The sequence below is a fragment of the Struthio camelus genome, chromosome 2 (assembly GCF_040807025.1).
Source record: "Struthio camelus isolate bStrCam1 chromosome 2, bStrCam1.hap1, whole genome shotgun sequence".
Lineage (NCBI taxonomy): Eukaryota > Metazoa > Chordata > Aves > Struthioniformes > Struthionidae > Struthio > Struthio camelus.
In genome coordinates, this window is record NC_090943.1 from 143,215,481 (window position 1) to 143,234,639 (window position 19,159).

Here is a 19,159-nt window from a genome sequence, read left to right on the forward strand (position 1 = left end):
TAGCAATACTAATTTATTCCTCTAAGCATCTGTCTGCTTCTGTTGGGAGCAATCTGACCAAATGTGGACGTTTATTTTAAAAATGTCTGTCTCTGAGTTGCTTTAGACTTTCTTTACAATCAATGAAGAAAACTAAATGACCAAAAGTAACTTGGCATTTTTTACGTATATGTGGGCTATAAAGTAATGAGTCCAGATGCAGACATTTACGGTGCTGTAGCTATCTAAAATTAAGTGAGATGACTCATCTTTTAAAAGGGTTTTTGTTTACAACACAAGATCAATTTTCTCTCTCCTATCTTGCTAGATTTTGTTTGTTTATTTATTTTTAGGGTATGTTAGAACATTACAAGGAGAGAATATAGAAATGATATTTCTTTGAAGAAGGGGTAGACAAAACATCTAGGACAATTAATAAACTGTGTAAGGAAAGTCAAGAGAATCATAGCTGTCTGCACATTAACGGATTTTGAAAATATGTTTTCTATATGTATACAAACAATTTTAAAAGCCCTTCTCCTGAAGTTTACCTTTGTTAGTAAACATGTTTCTTGAAGATATTGAGAAAGAAATTCAGATGGAATTTTATCTTTCAAATGCTAAAGACACTGCAAAACATCTCGGAAAGAAATCCTACTCATCAGGACTGGCTAAGAGAGACAAATGGTGTATGGAGACTACTATGAGGCATGGAAATGAGACAGTGGAAAGGACGAAAGAGGTCAAAGTCATGCAGCATAGAGGCAGGGGAAAGGGAGAATATAAGAAAAAGGCATATGCTAAAAATTGCAGCTAAGAAAAACAGGATCAACAGCTGTGTTTGGTATGGCATGTAGAGGGTTAAAAATACTGTTGGGGAAAATCAGAAATGAAGTTGAGGAAGGTGTGTGATCCATCTGGGAAGGTGTCGTGAAAAATGTTTCTGATTAAGACTACGGAGTAAACGGAGAGAGAAACTGTAGATGTGCAGGTTGCACTACCTACTCAGTGAGCATGGAAGTGCTGATGAAAGATCACCATACACAATTAATACTGGCACAGCCCAGTACATTTACTAATTGTAATTCAAGAGTTGTAAGTGCTCTAAATTATTATTTTTTTAATTAAAAAAAGAAAACTCGTCATCTATACCATTATTCAAAACTAGGTTTAAGAGACAGAAGGACATATTAGATCATTCAAACTAACCATCTCACGACAGTGTGGGCTTGTTCTCTGTTGTATATTCCCATACAACTTGTGTGGCTTAAATCTGAATTTCTCCAGTGACTACGATTATTTCTCTTCATTTGGAAGCGTTGCATACTCAGGCCCTCATTGATAGCCCACCTTTTTTTTTTTTCCCTCATGTCCATTCTAAGTGTTCCCTTCTGCTACCCAGCATTTTGAATTAAACAACATCCTTCATAGTAGACTGTTCTCATTACCAATAGAGAAACATTGTGAAGCAATGCAAATCCTCTAATATGTTTTATGACCTTTTGGCAAAGAAACCTGGCTAAGTTTTGTTCAGGGTATTCTAATAGCGCTCAGGAGCATTTTAAAATTAATATCAATATGAAAGATATATTATTCTCATATAGAGATATACTGCAAGTTCTTTTTAAGGTTAAAAACAGATTTTATAATTGTGTTTAATTTGATTCAAAGAAAAAAACAAACACATATATTTTTCCTAAAATTAGTTTCATTCATCAGCTGCTTCTTATAAAGGCTTTGAGTGAGATTTTCAAAAGCAATAGTTTAAAATTGAGCTCCTGGATCCAAATTCAGGTGCCTGGAAACCTGAATTTTCAGCACTATTTTTACTTCTAATGAATTGTGGAAACAAAAGATGCTCAGCACAGTTGAATATCTAAATATGAATTTAGTAGCCTAACTCAAACCCTTGATTTTTGGCTCCAGTTCTTTTGCATATTAACATGTTCAGAATTCTCCTTGGATCCCTTTTCAGTTCATAAAATTTAAAGATAAATAATTGCAGAAATGCTTCCACTTACTTAAGACTCTATGACCAACATTTTTGGTAAGTAGTTTCACAGTTGAAAAAGGGGCCAGACAGATTAAGTTAAAATAGTAATATTATCCTGTAGTAAAGGACCGCTTAGTGAAAGCTGAATACTAAAGCATTTGGTTTTACCAAAATCTATTACTAGCTTTAGTCTGTGCAAATAATGTGTTGAAGACAGAGAAGTGTGCATGCTGGAAAGTACAACTGAAAATGTTCTAAATTAACACAAAAAATGTATGGTTTATGTAGTCTAGCACAAGAATTTATGTGTGTGCTTATGTTCAAAACATAAAATATACTGTGAGAATTCGTATTTTTCAGGAGAGAGAGGATAATTAAATGTGATACTTAAATCAACGACACCTGTCTTATGCTATGTTAAATCTTGGTCATCTAATTTCATAAGGCATATAGCAGAAGTCGAAGTGGTCTAGAATAGAATACGACAGTGGAAACAATTAGACACCTGGAATGACTTTCATATGAGGAAAGAAAAATATAACATATCTCTCTATTCAGATGAAAAAGAAGGTATGTACGATGGCGTTACAGAAGCATACAAACTAACTAGTGGTAGAAAGAAAAGGACAAGCCAGTAACATTGAGAGGTATTTTCCACTGATAAAAGATAGTACTTGATTAAATAAACAAGAGTTACTAGATAATATTGAGATGGATAATAAAAGGATTTTTGAAATGCTAGAAAGTCCAAGAGCTGGAAGAAGATGGGTCCCCTTAAAAACTTCAGTTTGATGACTGATGGCACTCGTCTTTGAAAAGAAGCATGGCCTAAGCGAGGCAATGTGTCGAGAAGGTCAGAGTGTCAAAAATGAGCAACTGCCCAAGGACGAAAACAGGAGCTGCGAGATTACAAAATATGGCTAAACTCTATGGCATTTTGAGAATGTCTGCAAGTACCTTGATTGAATTTTCAACCATAAATTAAATATGAGTGTATATATTTTATATGTATAGGTTTTAAAAATTATTATTAGAATCAAGAAACCTGAACATTTTCCCCAAGACAAGTCGCAGATAGCAAAATGATGTTCTCCTTTGCGTAGGTCATAAGATTCAGACTTTGCCAAGGGAAACTGAAGTAATTTTAAAACTTTTTTAATTTATTTTTTAATAATGATACAGCTGAATGACTTCATCTGAAATCAAGCTGCTGAAAACTATTGTTCTTTGATTACAAAACATGAGATAAACTTCTTCCAGTAATGACAAATCATATCAGAAGATTTATTTTTAGATTAACTTAAATAAGTTGGGACACTTTTGGAAGTCTGCCTGCTGGGCGTCTGTGATGAATTTAGCCTGAGCAGTGTGGAGATGCAGGGTTGAACAGAAACTGCTTTAGTCTAGCTTTGCACTCTGACAATAATGCTTACTACTGGATGACAAGCTTACAATATAATCTGCTTTGGTACTTCCACTGTGGCTAGATAATGTTAAGAGAATTTCTGAAGGACATAAAGGGAAACGGGGAGAAAAGAAAAAAGGAAAAGCCACACAAAGGATACTTTTTTTTTTTTAAATATCGATGGACCTGCATACAATATCCAGATCCCACTTTTAGTTTCAGTAATCTCAAATACCTGGAGTTTTTAAATATATCTGGTTTTGGTACAGACTGGTTTTGAGATAGGGGCCACATGTAAAACTTGGAATTAGTTGTGAGTTTGATTTCCAAAATACCACCCACCTCTCTGTCCCCATGTGAGCTATTTTAGGTTTTCGGTTAAATGTATTCCCTAAAAACAGAGGCTTCACAAGATCGCAAAATGTACATAAAGTTCAAATATACACAGGACACCATAGGGACCCACATGTCTCCATGTTGGCCTGTGCCTATGGCTAAATAAATTTGTAACATTGTTTATGCATTTGTTTAGGCAGGTGCAACAATCTTAGCAGGAGCTGCCAATAAATTTCTAAAATAATAATTTCTAAAAAATCAAGGCTTTCAGACACTAGCCTCCCAATTGAACAGTTTGTTCAATATTGTGGAAAATTAAAATAACTTTTTAAAAAATATTTCTAAATGTAACTATGAATAAACATCTGAGTCTTTTCTTTTCCACAACAGGAGAGTAAAGAAATAGAAATTTTGAGGTGAAGGCTTACTTAATCACAACAGAGATATTGCACAAGTATCTCTAGGACTGTAAAAGTCCTTCACCTGTAGAAGATAAGAAAGTGCTGGATAGCAATCCTAGCAGTTCTTTGCATAAGTTGTCAAAGATTTTATGATTATCTTTTTATTAAAATTGCTCGCTTCTCATACTATATTGAGGATTATTTAACAGAGGATTAATAACTTTTTTGTCTTGAGTATGAGTGGAAACAGAGGTAGTCTTGGCTTCTCCATAGCCTTTTTGTTCCTATTCTAAGACTCTGAAATTCCCAAGATGCAAATATTATGCTTGGGAATGTGTGTCCAGTTCTGAAATTTTAGGAACTCCAATAAAACTGCTCTTCTGAATATCTACAAGTATTATGGCTATGCCAAAATATGAAAAAATGCAAAATTTAAGTTGACTTAGCTGCATTGCTACCACCAGAAAAAAATTACACGTCTTCAACACAGTAGATCATATTATTGACAGACTTTTTAAGCTTACACATTAGAAATATTATTTATGAAAAGCATATGCGCTATAAGGACAGGGTCATACAAATAAGATCTAGAATATTCTTCAAAAAAAATTGCAATACATTATAGTATTGAGCAAAGATAATGTCATCATCAAAGAAATATACACAAGTCCAAATCAAATAATTCAGAAATCATTTTGATCCAGTGGGAAATAATGTTTAAAGATAAAAGTCACAGAATGTGCCCAGTGAAAAGTCCCAGCTCTTTTCGATGGAAGTTTTGTCCTTTTCTTTGTCCTGTAGAAGAAAATTGATTTAGAGTGTCTACTATTTTAACATTAGATTACATAATTTAGGTTAGCTGCCCAAGTTCTCCTACCCACAGACTAGGGGAATGTAAAAATTCAATGGGGATATATCTTTATCGATGTGGTTATTCATTTTTCCTGTTTTGGGTTTTTTTTTATGTTGTTCGTCAGACTGCATAATAATATAGCTTGTTGAAATGTTTGGTCTAAAGTTGTACACTTCAGAGGACTAATGGAACAGCAGAGAAAGTTTTGTCATTAACATCGGGTTTTGTGACCTCCTAGTAGGAGAGAAATGAGGCTTTAGCTTCCTCTTGAATGCTGACAAGAAGCTAGGCTTTATTCTGAAAATAATACACATATATGCTAGGAATTTACCTCCCTGGAAGCGCCTACTGAGTTCATGAAGTAAATAACTGTTAGTGGGCCTGATGTTTCTGAAAAGCTACTGATCCCCTGGGTTATGTGTAGTTTTCATATTTTAACAAATTAGGCCAGAAAAAAATATTTTTTTGCAAATAGAATACATGTTTTTAAAAGGCATTGCAATTCATTATTCAGGACACTAAACAGGAAATGGTCCATTCTGTTTCTTAGATCACAGTTGTTATGATGTTAAGCTTTATTGTCACTCTCTTCACTTCAGTTTAGAACTACAACTTCAAAGATGTGACCTGCAGGTTGCAGACACAGGGGCAAATCCATTGACGTTTGTGGAATTACCGCAGCAGAGATGCTGACCTGCTTGATTAGAAAGACTTCAAAGGTGGATTAGATAATACAAGTCAGCACTGTTTTTAAAAAAAAAAAAAAAGAGAAGGAAAAAAAAAAACAGTCACAGGACAGAAGATCATTCAGGTGTTCTGAAAGGTGAAATCTTAGTATTTAAACTTGTTCAGCAAGACAAATTTTCCATATTATATTGATTTGGCATATACTTGAGTACAGTAACTAGGACATTTAATACATTTCAGACATCAGTGTAGAATAAGAGTCAGTGTGTATGATATGGTTCTGGGTCATTATTCTGTACAGAGAGAAGAATATTTGCATTCATCTAAGATATATTTTGAGATGACAGCTTTTTTTCTGTTTGGCACCATTTCCCTAATAATCTCTATTCTTTCCTTAAGTCATTGCCTCTACTTTCTACTTCTTCCTTAACAGTGCTAAGGTTTTTTTCAGCGTGATGAGACAGGAGTGAGATAGGAACCTAGAGTACAACATGACAGTCACTTCATTATTTTTCTGCTGACACATAGAAGCAAGCAAAATAAGAGTTTTGCTAGATGCACAGAGGCTTCTGACCAACTTTGGCTTCAAACTCTAGGTCTGAGGTGAATCAGAAGTGTGGTGAAACGTGGTCATAGGAGAAGAATGCCTGAACAAGCTGACAGATATTTTCTGTCTTATAACTTTAATTCCATTTTTATTACTGTTATTTTATGACATGCTGCAGTGTGGTAAGAAAACATGACCCTTTTCCTCTACGAATTTCCAAACTTCTTATAAAAGTTATTTTTCATAATCCTAATTAAGAATAGATTAAAAATACAGAATTAAATGGACTTGGCAAAGTTGCAGTGACTGCACCAGCGTTTTGAACAGAACTTAATGCACTGAAGGTGTAATTACATTCCACATTTACCTTATTCTGTTATTATGCCCAACATTAATTCCTCCAAAATGTCAAAGCTAATTGCTTCAGCTGAGGTTGACAATACGTATGTCTGAGGATACAGAAAACATCCATCTGCTCAGTTTTTCTCTACTTCTTTCTGCTTTAAAGATTCTGTGGGCAAGTAATTACATTTTGTTATATAGAAAAAAGCCATCTTAAAGCAATAAAAGAAATACCTTTAGTTTAAAAACAAAATAGAAGATTACTATCAAAAAAACACTGTAAGGATTTTTCCATCCACAGTTCACAAAGCATTTGTCAATATTAAAAATGACGCATTCCACTTTTTGATCTGCCCGTATCTGTATTCTGAAAGCTGGGAAAAACCTGAATGTTAATTTTGGATTTAGTGTCACTGAAGACGGGTCCCCTTTGTCTTGTGAAGGGGAATCCTGTGCAGGCAGTGGCCTCTCTGGGTGGAAAGGGCAGTGCGGGAGGCAGGTTCTCTCTCTGTGGCTGAGTAGCTCAGCCTGGTTTTATTTCCCTCAGCGCTGATTTTATTTTGTGCTGGTTGGTTATTCTGTTCAGAGGCTATAGATTTCAATTTCCTTTGGAGACTTACTGTGCTCATATGTATTTTTCAGCGGTGCTCAGAAATTTGGGGAGTTTAGTCTCAGCTGACTCACCTTCCACTTACAGTGCAAATGTATAGGTGCGACCTAGACTACCTACAGAGTCAACAAAGGCACTTTGTCAAGTGAGTCATTTTAGGATGAGATGATTTGTATCTGAAAGTGCTTTTTTTCCCCCCTCTATCATCTATAAAAGGTGATACTGTTAGTGCTGAAGTTTATACGGTCAGCATCTATATTAGGACAGATGTTCTTGTTCTTGTTTTCTAGGACTAAAGAAATAACATTATTAATTCAAAATCCTAATGACTTAAAATAAAAACATTTTCATACCTTTCTCAGGCAAGGATAACTTAATTTCTAAGTTATGACATATAATAAAATGCATCCAAGTATACTAGTTAAAAACAAATCAGTCTGTGGTCTAATAAAGATACAGTATTGCAATAAGTCAGCTGAAATGTACTTTTTTTAAAACTTCTGTCAGTGGGAAGATATTTAAACTCTTCAAAAGACCAGCTGGGATCCACCTATTTTTGTCCCTGTTAACTTACTGGTCATGACAGCAAGAGGTCAATAGTTATTAGTGCTGAAGAATGAATAACTTAACTATATATTTTTTTTTCCTTTTGAATTCTTGATTGCTAATACTGAAATCAATCACCCACCCTGCTTCTTATGGACTATGTCAGTGCAAAATCCTTCTTCACTCTGCTTTGCAAAAACGGTATTACTCTCTCACAACAAAGATATTACAGAGGATATCAGGATGTTTAAACTAACTAACTACACTGCTGGTGTCACCCTAATGTCTTGTTACCGAAAAATTTCTTTTTGGGCATACCATGGTTCAGCTGGCAACAGCAAATGCACATTAGGGTGTCTATGTGGAAAAATACAAATCAATTAAAGAAATATGGACACTAGAGATATTAAACAAAGCCAGTGGCTTAATCTCTCTCTTGAAGCAGTTTGTGAAAGACTTCTTTAGTTCTCATCTCTCAGTGAATGGCTGGTTACTCACAAAATTGCTGTCTCAAGCAGAAACTATTAAGGAACTATATTGCAGCTGGATAATTAAGTGTCTTTATCTCTTTGTAAATGGGCCATAAGGCATTCTGTTTCAGCTCACTAATGAGGACCACTTTATGGTATTCCTCAGTGACGTCTTTCAAATGCACAGTGAATTGAAGTATTATTGTTGTTACCAGTCACTAAGGCTAGATTTATTGAGAAACAAACTTGATAACTGTTGTTGATTTATTAGGTAGTAAATAATTGTGCCCCTGAGAGGATGAAAGCTCACCATGTTAACATCATTTTCCAAGACCTAGTTAATTCCTGCATCACGAAAGGAGGGGAATTCTGTTATAAATGATTTATTTAGTAAGTAGTTGGATAGCTCGAGTGTTCTTGTTATGCCATTGTTTGCTTTTCTTGCTTCAAAATCTTAGAGAAATAAGTGAGAAATGCAATATTCTATTATCTGCTAAAATTTTTCTGTAAATGTTAATGTGAGGTATCTAATCAGCTACACCTTTCCTCTTTCTTCCTAACTTTAAAAACACAGATCTGAAACTCTTATATGTAGTGAACTTCAATATTCCCAAAGAATCTAACACTGGACTGGTCCCTAGGCTGGTAGAGTCAATACAGCCCTATTAACTGCAGTTCATGAAGGCTTGGTAATTATGCTGGTTTGTACTAAAAGGTTCACACATGCATTCAAGGCCTCCCACATGCAGTAAGCAGGATGCATGCAGCCATGAAGGGCTATGGGTTGATGGTGAAAGGGCTGTTTTGTTTTCATCATTGCTCTCGGGAAACAAACCCCTACCACTTCTCTGTCCAGTGACTATAGGGTCACAGGATGAATCAGTTCAGTGAGCTCTTCCAATCGAAAACTAACCCTCTGCCTGACGTTCTGTTAGCTGATTCACTCTGTAGCTATGGAGGTCTACAACCAACAGCAGTGGGAAGAGCAGTACAGCCATTTCAGGCAACACCATACAGTTACACTAGGTCTCACATTAAGACTATATGGACCCTTAGATATTGAAAAACCCCTAAAACTTCATAATCCCATAAACTCTGAATAATTAAATTAAAGCCAGCATTTTCCATTTTAATCATTCAGCTGATAATTTTACCTGAGGAAGAATCCCCCCCTCACCAAATCATCCTAGAGTTCTTTTCTCTCCCAACTTCTAAAATAGCCATGTCAGTTCAAGGTAAACTCAAGTAAATCTTACACAAAAGACAGGAGAAGTGTTGCTTGCCCATTAATGGTCACAATTAAAATACTATATTATGAATTATTATAAAAGGAACAGAGAGGAAATCAAAAAATGTACTGCAGTATAATTCATGATGTACTCAAATATTGTGCAAATTTTTAAATCCCACATCTCAAAAAAAAAACTGAGAAAGGAGCAGAGAAAGTCATCTAAGGTGCAGAATAGCATCCATAGAAGAATGCATTAGGAGCACTTTAGGCTGTGAAAAGGCTAATTGAACGGGAACATGGTAGAAATTGTTAGTGGCTTGTAGAGCATGGATACAGAGCTAGTGAATCCCTCTTCCAGTGAAAAATGAAGGAGCACCAGCTGAAACAAACAAGTTAAAAGCTAACAGCATGAGATTGTCCTTCATATAATGTGTATATGGGATTTCTTGGTGTGGGTCACTGATTGATTAAAGCTCACATGTTTGCAAAAAGTAACTGGAGAAATTCATGGAAGAAAATTCATTCAAAGCCTATTAAATATAAATATATTATATCTGGCACAGGAAGTGCCTGTGCTATAAATACTGGCAATACTTGCCTATTCTTATCCTCTTCCTCCTTTGTCTGCTTTGGACAGCCGAAGTCTCCTTCTGGGACCAGGTGTTAGCCTAGCCTTTATAAAACCTTAAAGCCCTCCAGGGGAGGGAAAAGGCTAAAAGAATAAGAGAAGAAGGAGAACAATAATTATGGGGGCCAGAGAAGAAAAGGGAAAGTTAAAGGATTAAAAATGTACAGAAAGCAAACTTGAATGAAGCACCAAGCAGATTACCCCAGCCAAATCCACAGGTCCCAAGGATACACAAGAGCTAGGTGGCGTCGCTTGGTGGTGCCCTGCCTGAAGGCAAGGGAGAATGGATACAAGCCCTACAGCCCTACTCCCATCAAGTTATCTTCTCCTGGCAGCGTTACTGACCCGTCTGGCTCAGAGGCTGAGGAGGAATTCCCATCACTTGTAGGGTCACTGACTTTGGAAACAGGTTATTGGACTAGCTGGAGCTGCAGTGTGACTTGGTGCAGTGACTCTCATGACTTCATTTGGCATGAATGGGAGCCTTAGCAGTAAAATTTTGTAAACTATAATCCATAAATTTCTAATCTATAAATTTGATTGTGCAGCTATAGCTTTATAGTAAAAGCCCCTCCAAAAATCAAGCAGCAAACTGTGATTCCTTCTGCTCTTATTCATAAAAATCTGCAAAGCCTAGTTCCCAAAACAGAAATACTTTATTCCTATATGTCAAGATGAAGAAGTGGTTTTTTTTTATAGTTTCCCTTTGGCAGATTCAGAGCAATCCCACAAAGAAATATTACTTTGAAAAGCATTTTGGTGAATAAATACTTTACTAGAAGAAAAATATATATCCAAGCTCCAGTCCTGAACTTTCTACCATGTCTACAGTAAGCAAACCTAAGCATATAAACATGCACATGCAATGCCTTATCTGAGAAGTCTGCCAGACTCAAGACATCCAGAAGGAACTTTCATATTGCTGTTGAAAAGTGATGTTCAGACTTCGTGGAGAAGAAAATAGAAGAGTATATTAACGCAGGACCAAATAAAGTTGACCTTGCAGAAGGTTTTAAATCAGGCTGGGGTAATTTATCTTTCTCTGTACTGATGCAGAATTGAGTGCTACATGTATGTAAGTTCACATTTAAAATCATTACTTAGATAACTAGATACCTAAAGAGAAACCTAAGCTGCTGATATTTTATCAATAATAAAGAGTTGAAATAATTTTAATTTCATAGAGCTGAAACAACTCTTGATATGCAGTACGTTTCCTAAATCTTTTCCACTTTGTCTACATTAAGCAAAAGTGGCTTTAATGCTCTAAAAATACTTTTCAGAGAGGAAAACAACATAATTTTATGTACATATGTAAATTATATATATATAATTTTATATATATATACACACACACACACGCATATATACATACATATATGCATAAATATATATATATATTTACACAAAATATACTTGATCAGATTAGAACCCAGAAAATACACTTTTCAATTCCTGTTCAACAGAGTGGGGAACAAAAATACTCTTACTTTTTTATCATTTTAGTTTGTCAGCAACAGTGTAATTATATAGGGAATACATCTCAGTCGAAGGGGGGCTCCAGCTTTGTGCCTTGCCCTGTGGTATGCACATACCACTTACAGCACAATTATGTTGTTGCAGGATTGTCTGCTTCAGGGAGTAGTTGGACGTCACAGCCAGCTCTTAGCTGCAGGCTGATGTTTGTTCTCGGTAGAGGTTGGTATATGCAATATGAGGCCACTGACATATCAGACTATACCTCTGTCTGTAAGTCAGCAGAAAATGAGTGGCTATAACCCTTTGCATATTTTTCCTCCTCAAAACAAAAATAATCTTCGCTGTTTCTTTATCAGGTCTGTTTCTGATTCCTGCTGCTAAGTCTGGGAACGTATATACACGTGTGGGCCATGTCCCAGGCCTCCACACTGGAGATACTGGACTGGATACTGTCGATAGCATTAGTAAAATGTTTATGATTTGATTCTTTCGAGTGAGCTGGGACCTACTTGCCATCGTGACCGGAAATGTGGTGGTGCATGGCAGCTGTGCCCAGATGGCAGAGAAAGATGTGAGAGACACGGGAACTCTTACTGAGATGTAGGATTCCCCATGTGTCTGGAACCATGACAAGATGGGGGCAAAATCTGTTTGCAGTCTGGATCCAAACACAGTTTGCCACTTGGCAGTCCTCAGACAACCCTGTCCTAGAATGCTACTGCTGCAGGTAAAGAGACATCAGTTTACAAGCTTTCCCTTTCTGATTTCTCGGAGACTTTGGACCTGGGGATAGAAATTTCCATCTCAGATGCTTTTGATAGAGCAGCTAAAATTTGGGTCAAATATATTTGCTGATAAGATATTGAGAGAGACTTTTTCTTCTAGGCTTTGAAAGCATGAAGATTCTTTTATAAGTGTCTTTTAGTGTATAGTGACTATTGAGCACAAAAAGAAAATTAGATGCATGCAAATAAAACATTCAAGCTATGAAAATATAGCAGTTCACTAAGGCACTACACAAATCTCCGAATTTCTGTCTAACAAGTTATCCCCATGCAAAAAACTTACAGCTGCCTTTCATTTACCGGTAGTATCACTAGAGCTTCTAAGACTCTAGTGATTAACTCAGTCTTCACTGGTTTCACAAATATGACAGTTCAGATCTAAATTTAGTGGACGTGAATGGGATTGTACTGATTCAGTCAATGTAATGAACAGCAGTTTGCCTGTAAGCAAAAACAAATATCAGGGTATAGTTAAGGGGAGTGATTTCAAATTAATACAACAGCAATATCTAATGGAGACTTGAAAACCAGTGTGATACCCATTTAATTTTCTCCAAAACATAGTCAGAAATCTCAGAAAAATATTACATATATTAATTTGAAATATTTTTTTTTCCAAATAGAGGCTGGATAATTTTCATACAATTAGGAAAAATCTAGATATTGTTTATTTTAGATTTCCTGTTCATAGAAGGGAATTTTAGATTACTAAATATTTCAGGTATCATTTACTCTTATGAGTTAATTCACATTTCTTAAAAATTGGGGAGAAAAATGGACATCCTTCATTTGAGATAGCTGTTAGGAATTCATTTACCCTTAGCTTGTTTTCATGGCTGTGAGTAAGATAGCAGAAGAATAATCTCCTTCCCCTAAAGAGAGGCACACACAGCTAACCATCCGCTAAGGGTTTTCACTGCCTGTTGTTTTGAAAAAGTCACGGTGTATCTGAGCTCTCTTACTTGCAAGCTCTGATAACTCTTTCTAAGAAAACTAAAGAGGCTACAACCTCAGCTGTCGACCTAGCTTTCTAATGAAGGTGAATGTCCTGGTAGCAAGGGCAGTGAACAAGCGCTCAGCTGCTGCAGTTCACAGCCCCGGGTTAGCGGAAACTTCGCTGATTTGGGTTTCTGTTCTTTGGCCTGACAGGGAACCGTGCAGCTGAGGAGCAGAAAAGAAAAGATTCACCAGATAGGGAAACACAGGTAGCATAGCCCAGGGGTAAAGTTACTGGGCTAAAATTTATCCAAAAGACATTTAGAAATGCAATGAAAGATGCTTTCTTTTGTTCAGTTCCTGTGTTCAGGAAATCAGACTTTGCACATATGCAACATTACTTAAAGGGAACCAGACTTCATCACCAATTTATTCATCCAGAAAAAGCAAATAAAAAAAGCCCTTCTGGGCTCCGAGTTTTGGCTAACCATTCAGGTTTAAAAATGGTAACTTTATTTTGCTTGACATAGGCTTTATATTTTTCTTTAGGTATATACAATTTTGTTATGAGCATTGCATTTGAAAATAGCCAAGCTAACATAAGGAAACTGTGTAAAGTCAATTAAAATCTTTAAGCTGTACAAAGAATTTTAATGACTGCATGTTTCATTTTATAACTCTTTTCTTTGGGCCCTATTACTTTTTTATTATTACTATGTACATATCTACCTTATGTCAGCCAATGTATCATTCAGGAATGCCACTTGATATAAAAAGGATTCAAGGTTTATGTAGTGCTCTAGGAAAAACAATGAATCTGGAGCTGTAGTAGGTAGAAGTGGTCTAGAAACTCTATGGAATGCTAAGTTAAAAAAAACAGTAAAACCTTAGAAAAAAATATTTAACCAAAAAAGAACATCACCAGTAACATTCCTGAATATTAATTTTCTGATAACTTTGAGCTGTTCTTGCAAGTTACAGTCTTATACATTAAGGGAAACTGAACTTTGGGCTGGTCATGCTAAATAAACTGGGCTATAATCTGTAGCAGTTCAGCAGGAGCTTCACAAGTAACTGAGCTTTTCCTTCAGTGGGAGTACAGACTCCTGAGTGAGGGATGACTGGCATGCAAGGAAAGCCTTCTTCTTTTGGCTACAGTAGTCCACTGAATAAAATCCACCACTGCAAAAGAAGGGCATTGGGTTGCTTGGACTAGTGGAAATCACAGGGCCGCTTCTGCTGTCTGTGATTTCAGGTATTTCAGCTGGCTGATATTGAAAAGACAGAAGGAACTGGGCATAGATATGGCGTTTATCTTTCTTTGTCATCTTCATCTGTGACATCACCATCGTCCAGTTATGCTTTTTCTAGTCTCTAAGCCCAAGGGAATTTTTCTTTCTAACCAACCTAAGTATGCTTCCTACAGATCCATCTCCTTAGAGAGTTCTTTCAAATCTGACTCTAATTCATCTGAGATAAAAAATCTTACTTAAATTAGAATTTTATTTTTCTAAGCAAATGAATTATATTTCTTTTATTTTCGCCTCTCATGCAATTGGAACATATATAAATGCCATTAAATATCAAACCGAATATTCCTTGGCATTCTGAACAGGTGCTATTGAGTGGATTGATATTGTTTCACTTGCAAAGTACTGTGTAACTATCTATTGAGCTACCTATTTACAATGTTGCAGTCTACAGTTATGATTTTAAGGGTATAAACAAATAATCCATTTTTTCCCCTATTTATACTTTTAAAATAAACAATAGGAAAGTACAGCATGTGGATAAATCAAGATCTTTATGTTATGATAACATGATCTCTTAAAAGTTAGGGAATAGTAATTTAAGGAGTTATTCATGAAATTTTTGCCTAACTTTCTGTTAAAAATGAACGAAATTCAGTTCTCAGTATCCTTGAGCAAATCTAATGTAGTTATTTCCAAGTATTTTGCAAAGTGTATATAATGTCTAAATAGAGGTAAGATGATCTTTCTACATATATTATAGATATTAGAATATAAGTACTTTAAGACTCAAGGAAATGAAGACACTGCCTCTGCAAGACTAAATACATTTTTAGACAAGAGAGACTGATGTTTGCAGTTGACACAACAGTCTTAGAGAAGTTCAGGCCAGGAAGAATGGATCTAATCTAAAGCCCCCTGAAGTCAATGAGAGGCTTTCGTTTAATTCCTCTAGGCTTTGGCTTCAGCCCCAAGTAATTATTCAGGCTGGACTTTGGCCACTGATGCTAACACCATCTGCTTACAAAATAATACCACAAAATCTTTAATTAATACAAATCACTAAGGCCTGAGTTCTGTGTTATCTAAAAAATGGCACCTTTGAGAGTTCATTGTTCCTGCATGTCTTGCTGAGGAACCCATTCAGTCCTATTGCAAAGGGAAGTGTATCACCTACTGTGTTGCCAGCACTACCTTTCTTTTCCAAATATGGCCAAGTTTCAAAGCAGTTGATTTTCCAGCTGGAATTCACATACAAGTATGTGAAGCAGGGTTTATTTTTATTGATGTTATTGGACAAAAATAATAAACATACAGCACATAAATGGAAAAGGAAAAAAAAGACTTTTTTTGTTAAAGTCCAATTTTAAAAGAACAAAATAAAAGACATAAAAGGTAAAAAACAGCTTTATGACAGTCTGTGTAAAATGCTTATCTAGGGAGCAGGATAGTCTTGCAGTTCAAGACTGGATTTCTCACTGGTTCTATTTTTGGCCTTTCATGAAATTACTGAGACAAATCATTTAACATTTCTCTTTCTCAACTTCCCCACCTGTGAATACTACCTGCGGTATTAATGCCACTTCATCTTGCAGGAATTTATCATGCTAAAATATTATTTTGAAGTACTCATATAGGAGATAGTATATCAACCTGCAAAGCCTTGGTATTGCACATCATCTTATGGCCTGAGTAGTCCCACACGCTGTGCAAGACTGTTGCTCTTTTGCACACCATCATCATTAAGCACCTGATTTGCAGCGTAGGCCACTTCCTTGAGAGTGAAAAAGGTGTACCTATAGCCTACATTTTCAAGCCAAAAATGAAAAAGATGTGGCTGTCACCAGACGATGACTGTGTCTGGAGGACTTAAATGTTGTTTCCTTATTGTAGGGATTAATGAAGTGCTGACCCAGGCTTTGCACAGCACTTAAGGACATGTTTAGCTTTAAGAATCAGAGTAGACTGATGGATTTCCATGGGAATACTGATGTGCTTAAAGTATGTGTTGTTGGAATGAAGTCATATCCTTCGGTATCGTGTGGGATCAGGCTGCTTTTGTTTGTAAAAGCAAAGAAACTCTCTCACATTTTACTACTTCAGGGAATCTCCTGACTGTTCAAGACTGGGATCCTCAGACTTCTTGCCTTCTTGATTTCTCAGCCCAGGCTCAACGTACATGGTGTGTCTGTGATATACAGGTTCAAGATCTGTGCTGGTGTTCTAACATTAACTGTTTTCCTATTCTGTATCTTAAAAAAATAAATCCAGGGACTAAAACATACCTCTAAACAACTGACTTCAGTAGCTCTGAAGTCAGTGCTGCTTCTTTTTTTCCACCGGTAGTGTGCAGCAACTGTATGTAGACAGGAAGATCATAAAATAATTCTCTACCCCCTTTACCCTCCCTCCTCCCCAAATTAAGAAAACAGCCCCTAGGCCGTTTAAAAGGCAGCACCTCCTAGAGAACGGGCACAAGCTCTCTCCTTGCAGGTTTCTGTATTCCTGTCTCTTGAGTCTCTGGCTCAGATCACAGCATTGACAACCTTGTCCGCTCCAAGATGCCATCACGGGGGGTAAGGATGCTTGGCTATCTACTAGACACCCTTTTAGACAGGCAGGACTCCTGCAACTGTCCAGGACTGGGAAGTAATCTGCTCTGTTTGCTTTGTCATAGGCTGCAACACAAGACAGGATGCTCTATTTAGCCATTTGCGTCATGACTTCTGCTAGTGCCTCCTCTGCTATTTATTTGACTGAAAGGTTCATATTAATTCTTTAATGGTTAAAACTATGCCGAATGCACTAGCTGTGTATGGACCAAAGTACAGTTATTACTATGCATATTTCAAAGGAAAAACTTGTGCAAAAGTGTACCTGCTTGGTATAGTATTACCTGAGGTTGCTGTTGTAACTTGCATTATTATATTTTTCTGTTTTGCAGTTTTACTAAAGAATGCAAAAAAGGAGGAAGAAAAGCCATTCAGAGACTGTGCAGATGTATACCAATCTGGTTTCAACAAAAGCGGGGTCTACACTATTTATATTAACAACGTGTCAGATCCTAAAAAGGTAAAACGTTAAGTGGTGTTTGCTCTTGTTTGTTGAAGTTGATGTTACCTTGGCCTTAAGGGAGCACTTGGAATCATTATGGAAGTTTTAATTCAGCAAACTGTTGTCCTGGTACAAATAACCTGGGCTACATTCAATTTAAAAAAATACAATAGAGTGAAGTAAATGATAAATTATGTGCAGAGTATAACTCCAGCCATCCTTCTTTCTCATTGACAGGGAATCCTTCTTAAATTCCAGCAGACGCTCAGTCAATAGTTGACTCAATTCCTCCTGCTCTGCAAGTTCAGCTGAATCAGGCAATGGCCATAAATAGGTTTAGGGTAAAGTTTAGAAAAGAATTAGTAAAATGCTGAAAGGGAGGCTGATGGGGAGATGGTCTGTTAGCACAGAGAAGGAAGTAGCAGAATGAGTAGATTTTAAAGCTACAGAAGATTTAGGAAAGGCCTGCATTTTTTATGGGGAGCAGGAAGGAGACTTTTTGGTTTACGGAGAACACAACACGCTAAAAATTAGCAGAGCTTGAGATGATGAAACATATACTTATCTATGCTTCTCTACAAAGATGAAACATCCCTGAGAGGTTTTTTAATGAAAATGAAGCATTAGTCTGTAGAGAGGAATGGTTTTGGAAGGCTTTTGGGACCAGGGTGGCTGAGCCAGTTGTAGCTAGGGATGTGAAAGAGTAATCTCAGCCTAATTAGTATATGAAGGAGTGCTGGCTCTCTCTCAACAGAGCACTATTGGCAGTAGCTGCTAAATGAGGCTAATGGCTTGCTGCCTGGGGGAGGAAACTGCAGTGGTACCCAGCAAATCGGCCAAATAGCAGAGAGGGAGCAATATCTTTCTGATGAATTTATTCTTATGGCAGTAAATGATGACCCTGCAAACAGAAAGAGGCAATAATAAATACTATAAATTTTATTTTCTGTAGCTATTCTATGGTGAAATACTAATATATGTAAAATTTGTTTCTAAAGTGAATTTGGTTTTATTACAGGCCTTTGGAAGCCTATAAATGTCAAGACGTTATAGTTTACTAAGAAATTAGAGTTCAATAAACCTGGAGTAGAATTGGAGTGGGAGAATGTTGTAGACAAAGATCAATGCAACTCTGATGAAAGTGAATGGACAAATAATTGACATGACTATAGTAAAATACAGACACCCCTTAAGCTTATTGAGCAAGACAAGAGGACTAGAAGTAGTGCTGTAGAGGTTGCTCAGTTCAGAACACAGGTGCACCTTTAAAGTCTGGATTGCATATGCAAATTGGCAGTGAGTTATCTCGGACTTATTAAAGTTCATATACCATCCCTACAAGCTTTGTTGCAATGAAAAAAGATGATTACCTGAAAGCACTGTACAACTGCTGCTCCTGGTGCATTTAGCTTCAATCCACTTCACCGGGAGTATAACGACAATGACACTATGGAAGCTGCATGATGTTTCTGATATATCCTTATTTGCAGACACTGTTGTCAATCAATAAAGGCAGCTCAGCTAAGCTGATAGCATTGCACTATTTTTTCCAACAGAATCCATTTTTTTTTGCTTCCTGTTCTAGTAAGAAAGTGAAAGAATTTGTATAAGTGTGCTGGAGGGTATT

The 19,159-nt window shown here is 36.5% G+C and overlaps 1 protein-coding gene across 2 annotated transcripts in view; it reads left to right on the forward strand.

The window, feature by feature from the left end:
• Positions 1–19,159, forward strand: part of ANGPT1 (angiopoietin 1) — a 169,393-nt gene that overhangs the window by 90,901 nt on the left and 59,333 nt on the right. For both annotated transcript variants that reach the window (XM_009683048.2, XM_068932813.1), the window contains exon 5: positions 17,423–17,550. In XM_009683048.2, coding sequence (XP_009681343.1) covers positions 17,423–17,550 — 128 coding nt within the window. The remainder of the gene's footprint in view (positions 1–17,422; positions 17,551–19,159) is intronic.